Source organism: Neopelma chrysocephalum, unplaced genomic scaffold, assembly GCF_003984885.1.
Source record: "Neopelma chrysocephalum unplaced genomic scaffold, ASM398488v2 Primary Assembly neopelma1_64, whole genome shotgun sequence".
Classification (NCBI taxonomy): domain Eukaryota; kingdom Metazoa; phylum Chordata; class Aves; order Passeriformes; family Pipridae; genus Neopelma; species Neopelma chrysocephalum.
The window spans coordinates 5,531,392-5,537,391 of record NW_020897721.1 but is presented as its reverse complement, the minus strand read 5'-3'; the positions used below and the strand labels follow the sequence as shown (position 1 = coordinate 5,537,391).

At 55.6% G+C, this 6,000-nt stretch overlaps 1 protein-coding gene across 1 annotated transcript; it reads right to left on the bottom strand.

Annotated features, from left to right (window-relative positions):
• Window positions 1–2,190: 2,190 nt before the first annotated feature.
• CUNH1orf210 (chromosome unknown C1orf210 homolog) lies at window positions 2,191–5,608 on the bottom strand. Its single transcript, XM_027683306.1, has 4 exons — window positions 5,322–5,608; window positions 4,087–4,594; window positions 3,347–3,493; window positions 2,191–2,952 (listed from the first exon to the last, which is right to left on the bottom strand). The coding sequence occupies exons 1-4, from the start codon at window positions 5,406–5,408 to the stop codon at window positions 2,615–2,617; spliced, it is 1,080 nt and encodes a 359-aa protein (XP_027539107.1). The 5' UTR covers window positions 5,409–5,608; the 3' UTR covers window positions 2,191–2,614.
• Window positions 5,609–6,000: the final 392 nt, after the last annotated feature.

Sequence of the window (6,000 nt, the reverse complement as noted above, 5' to 3'; positions counted from 1 at the left end):
AGAAGCCGACTGTGTTGAAGGCTGATGCTTGAGCGCTGGTCTCTCTGTACAGCAGGAGGTGGCAGGGCTTTGCAGAGCTGGCCTCTGCTCAGGCTGGGCCCAGGGCAGAAACCATGACAGCCCAGGGTCCCTCCTGTGGCTGTGCTTTTGGATTATTTCCTGATACGTGACCCCAACCTCCAAATGCAGGTCCCTCTCCCTCTGCCCAAGGACGCGGATGTAGCCAGATCCCCTCTGTGAACCTGTGACCTCGCCGTGACCCTGAAAGATGCTCACATGGAGCACACAAAGCTTCCTGAATATGTCAGTGCTGGCTGGTTTGTTTACAGAGAAGCTCTTTTACCCTGGGGCAGGGCTGAGCCTTGTGGCAGCAGCTGCTCCCTGCAAGGAGCCTGGAACCAGTCTGCCTGCATACCTGCTCCTGGTCCCGTCCCCAGCCTCAGCCACAGTCCTTCCAGCACCTTCCTGGGCTGACCCCCTTGAGAAGGATCCTCTTTTTCTGCTCTGAGCCCTTGTATTCCCAGCTCTGCATGCCAAGTGTATTTCCCTCCCTGTGAGCTGCCAGGCTCGTGCCCACTTGCACTGGAGCTGCCTGGAGAGGGGGCATTAAAAAACGCACATGAAAACCAGACATGTCAGCTTGGTTAAAAAATAAATGAGTGGGCCTGCCAGCAGGGTCAAAGTAGACAAGCAACCCACCACTAGGTACTCAGGGACAAGAGTGAGTGAGATCCTGGATAAATAAGCCTGGGCACTTGTAGTTTTAATCTCTTTTAAGGCATCACCGAGACTAAAAAGAAAATACTGCATCTAGCGTGAGTTCATGTGATTGAAAAGCATGTTGAAAAGCTCAGAAAATACCCTCCAAAACATAAATGAAATGCATTTTCCCAGCCGTCAGATTTAAGTCTCCTATCTTACCTGAAAGATATCAAAAATTTTCAGAAATTACAGTATATAGTGTATTTTCATGGGTAGTTGATGAGCCCAGAAGGCAAACCATGAGACAATGACTGCAAAAGTAAAGCTTAGTTTAGAAATATTTAAGAGCAAAATATTTAAGAAATTTTTAAAAATATCTAAGAAATATTTAAGAGCAAAAACTGGCCGACCACTGAAAGGAAGCCAGCAAATTTTCCTCCTCCTCATGGCTTAAAATGTCACATTTGCTGTCTGGGCTGTATTGCCCATCCAGTGCCTGACCCATTTGTCCTCTTTGGTTCACACTCTCTGAGCTGTATTATTTACCTTTGTATACACTGTGCTCTATAAATGTCTTAATGAGTGGAGAAACAGCAAGGCAGTTAACAGTGAAACAGGGATTTGAAGGAGGTGGGGGAATTGACTGTGGCAGGGCTGCAAGAAATGCTGTCCCTGTGTTGATACTTCACTCTCTGGAGTGTGAGGAAGAGATTCCCGAGCTATCAGGCACGGTAACAACTGGGCTGTGCCCTGGGAAATCTTCCCAACCGGATGGTACCAGCCTTGTGAATCACTTACCAAGGAGAACAAATGTTGCTGCTTCTCCCTGCTTTTAACTCCAGCGTAACCCATGCAGGCACAGCCGACTACAGCAGGAACAACTTGCAGTTACCTGTGTCTCATGTGCTGTTTATCGTACCACAAAGATGACAGGAATGCAAAAATTACAACGTTCCTGTAACTCCACGGTTAGAGATGCACTCAGGACTCTGTAATGGGAGCCAGGGGACGGGGTCGTCTCGCCCCAGCGTGTGTGGCTGCCTGACACTGCAACTGGCACCACTGAAAAATCTGCTCAGCTCTGCAGAGCTGACAGGGGAAAGGTAAGTGTCTTTCAGCATGTCTTGCTGGAGAGGGAAGAGAGAAAAGGAAGAAGGGCTACAGTGGGAATCACAGATTCACAGAATCATTTAGGTTGGAAGAGACCTCTGAGGTCATCCCATCTAACACTGGGAAGCAACGCTGGAGAGACGTGCCCAGAAACACTGTGACAATGTCCCAGGGCTGCCTGCACCACAGCAGGTGACAGATCGGTCTGCACAAGAGCACTGGTGCCACCAACCTGTTCTCTCACTGCCGCAGTTAACAAGGAAAGTATTTATGGTCCTTGAAAGCACATGCGAAAAAGCCACACCCCAGCTGTGGGGCTGGGGGTCTCCTCCCAGCACTGCCACGGGGAGAGTCCCAACAAACCATTGCAGGCAGAGGCAGGGCTAAATCATGCTTTAATCACACCCCAGAGCGACAACGCATTGAGGGACAGAGCAGGGCTGGGTCTGGTGCAGTGGGGCCAGTGCCCAAGACCCCGCAGAGAGCACCAGGGCAGGGTCCTCTTCCCACTGCACCAGGCTTCCTGGGCACAATGGGAACCATGTCCTTCATCCTCAGCATCTGAGCAAGGCTGGGAAAGCAGCAGCAGGTCTGGTGTCCCTGTGACAGTGCAGCCTGTTGGTGTCATGCTGGGGCACTGTGGGGCTAGCTGCCTTCAGCCTCCATCACCATTCGCTGCCCATCCCTCTCTCCCCTCCTCTCTGCTTCTTTCCTCCTGCCCCTAACGTGTGGGGGCAAAAGCCAAGGGGATGGAGCTACGGAGATGACAAGAGGCTGCAGCAGTGGTGGCTGAGTTGTGAGCTCAGATGGAGAGATGCGAGTCCCGCTCCTGTTTGTCTGGCAGCTGCTCGCTGGGCTGGATGTAGTTGTCCTCGATGAAGCCATCATCATCCTCAGCTTGCAGGTCAGCTTGCACGGAGCCCCTGTCCCAGCTGCTGCTGTCCTCCATGGGGCTGCCTCCGATGGAGCTGATTTCAGGCAGCGGTCGGTGGCGGTAGCTGGCGAAGTTCTTGTGGACGAGCTTGCACTTGGCAGCCAGTGCGATCAGGATGGAGATGCCGACTGCTGTCACCAGGAATCCCACCAGGTATGGCCAGCTCCTTCCCCCCTTCCCGGTGGCAGGCAGCGTGGTAGCGGTGGCTGTGGTGCAGGGAAGGCACATGGTCAACCTGTGGCACACCCAGTGCTCCCCATCCGCCAGCCCTGTGCCTGTCTGCAGGGTGCAGCCAGCACTGGATTGCTTTCCTTAGGAGCAATATAAATGCTCTTCACCAAGGGTGTGTGAGCACTGGGGGCAAAACTGCCTGACAGCTCTCTGACACTGTTGCCCACCGCTGTGGAGTCTGTGCTCCATGTGGCTTTGGGGCACCTGCTAACTTTTCTGTCATGAAGCCAGCAAACACCTCCAGGTGGTGACCACCCTCCCCACCAAGCCACTGCATCTGCACTGTGTCTCCATCTGCGGTCCCTCCAGTGGGACAGAGGGCAGGAGGGAGCTAGACCTTACAGACAACTCTGAATCTGCACAACTTACTGTCGTTCTGGGTCGCTGTGATCTGCTGTGCCGTGCTGAGCGCACGAGGAAACCGGTGCCTCATCCGGCAGCCCAGGTCCTGGGAATCCAGAGCTGCGATCTCCTGGCCCCGCAGCCCCGGGGGCGACACGCAGGTCACCTGCATGGCTGGGGGACAAGTGGGCTAAGGTGAGACAGGGGGCTTCACCCACCCCCTCCCAGTTTAGAGAAGGTGATCCCTGCTTGCTCCTGGGTGGATGGGATGCGTTGCAAAGTGCTCCTGGCTCTGCCCTCCAGCCTCACCAGCCCTCAGCATATTGCAAGACACAATCAAAGGAAAAATTCCCTGACCAAGGAACTGTGCAAGTGTGTGACTGTGATTAGCAGGCTCCTTTTAATTGAATAATGCCAAAATCATGGATACTGATAGGAATTGCACTGCTTTGCCCTGGAAGCCGAGCTCAGATGATGGGAGCCGAGCTCAGATGGTTGGAGCCTGATCTGGCTCCACAGGAAGAGCTGCCAAGCCCTCTGCAGCTTTTGAAAATGTGGTCACTCCATAAAGTTACATAAAGATGGATTTAGTGGCTGAAGTGTACATGCAGCCCTTTTCCTGGAAGAGTGACTAAATTATCCTGCTAGGTCCCTGGAGAGCCATCTCAGAGCCTGTCCAGGGGTCGGAGTGAAAGGATCAAGCAGGACCCCTAACCCAGGGTTCCTCCTGCCCGACACCTCTCCTGCCACCCGCCCCATCTGCTCACCTTTCCTGCGCTGCAGCCACTGCTGCAGGGGGTGCACGGTGCAGTCGCAGACCCAGGGGTTCCCTTCCAGACGGACCTGCGGGACTGTCTCCATCAGCTGCAGGCTCCAAGTGTCCACGGAGACCAGCTCATTGTGCTGCAGGTCCAGGTGGAAAAGAGCCTTCAGTGGCAGGAGGAAAGGGACATCAAGCTCTCGCAAGCTGTTGTTTCGTAGGAGCAGCGTGTGCAAGTTTCCCAGGCCCTGGAAAGTGTCCGTGTGGAGGGAGGTGATGCTGCAGCTGCTCAGGTCCAGCAGATGCAGCTCCCTGAGGTTGGAGAAGGTTGCTGGACTCAGCGTTGGCATGGCATTGCTAGAGAGGTTGAGAGAGCGCAGGGAAGGGAAATGCATCAGGAGAGTCCTGTCACGGGGCACGACCAAGGAGTTGAAGGAGAGGTCCAAACTGGTGATGTTTCTTGGAAGGGAGCTTGGAGTGTGCTGAAGGCTCTTCCCACTGCAGTCGGCCCATCCCTGGGAAAAGAGCTACTGTCTGAGATGGGCTGTCCTTGCTGGGGAGTATCTCTAGAGTGAGACTCCCCAGAAGTTCAAATTAATTATTCTTGCAGAATTTATGAAAAGCAAAGACACAAGCAAGTTCACAAAAAACACATGAGCTGCCAGATTGGTGTGGGCCTGAATAAATAGAGAAAGATGAGCAGGACAGCCCAGGACTGAGAGCAGCTGACAGAAGGAGTAAAGGAGGAGCATGCAGGGCTGGGGGGAAAACCATGACACAAGGGCATCCTCCCAGCTGGGCAAGGAAGCAGGCGAGCCCTGCCCATTGGAAGGGCAGGCAGGCAGCCAGCTGGGCTGCAGAGCTGTGGGCACCTGCACCAAGCATCCATGGCTCAGATGAGGCTTTGTCAGCCCTGCCATGCTCTGGTGAACAGGTTGTGTGCTCTGGTGAACAGGCTGGACAATGTGTTCAGCCTGAGGCTGGGAGCAGGACAGCCAGGCTCTAGGTGTGGGTGAACCACCCCTGTGGCTGGTGGCCACTGGCACAGCACATCTCCCAGTTAACTCCACTGGCTCCCATGGGTTTTCACTGCTCATCTTTTCTTGATCTGTGCAGACCAAGAGCTACCTGCCAGGCTCTGCTGCCCTGTGGGCACCCCAGCTGTGCTGGCAGGACCAGGAGCAGGGTTCCCCTGCCCACCCCCAACTGCTGCCCACACCAGAGCCCCCTCTGCCCTCCTACCTGGTGGTCAAGGCTGCAGGGATGTCCTGTCACCACTGCCCAGGCACAGAGGAGGCTGCAGACCCCGAGCAGGCAGGCAGGAGCCATTTGGCTCCAGGAAACGTCCGGGCAGAAAAACAAGTTTCAGGGAAAGCCGGGAAGCCGGCAGAGCCGGCTGTGGTGGGCGAGGTGTGGCCGCGGCCGCACGGCCCAGGGCCCCCACCGAGCCCCTGCAGCCTGGTGGCACAGCCCTGCAGACCACCAGAGCCTGGGAGCCAGCCTGTCTGCTGCCCTGCCCCACTCCCTCCCGAGCTGGGCGCGGGTGAAAGGTGGCAGTGCCAGTTACACATTAACCACCGCACCCCGCCACCTCCCACCCCTGTGGCCTCCTGTGATCGGTGACCAGGGGACCACCAGCATCTGCCTGGTGGACCATGGGATGCCATGGGACTGCCTGGGTGGGAGCAGGACACTGGGAGGTGCTGGGGGGCCAAAGGAGGGGGAGGAAGCACCTCTGTGGCATCTGCCCCGAGATGCTGTGCTCAAGGAGAGCAGCCTGAGCCTGGCCCAGGTGCTGTGCTGGCTGCTGTGTCCTGGCTCCACACACCCAGGGCAGGAGCACACAGCCAGCCTCAGACAGACAAGCTGGGGCTGAGGCAGCAGGAAAGTGTCCTATAGGAAAATAAAAGTCTTATTGAGA

What these genes read in the sequence shown, in the direction of transcription:
- CUNH1orf210 (XM_027683306.1), bottom strand. Translation starts at nt 5,408, where the DNA reads ATGGCTCCTGCCTGCCTGCTCGGGGTCTGCAGCCTCCTCTGTGCCTGG. An exon ending in GTGGCTGCAGCGCAGGAAAG is followed by an intron (nt 3,494 to 4,086) that starts GTGAGCAGATGG and finishes CTTGTCCCCCAG; the next exon opens with CCATGCAGGTGACCTGCGTG. An exon ending in CACAGCGACCCAGAACGACA is followed by an intron (nt 2,953 to 3,346) that starts GTAAGTTGTGCA and finishes CCTGCACCACAG; the next exon opens with CCACCGCTACCACGCTGCCT.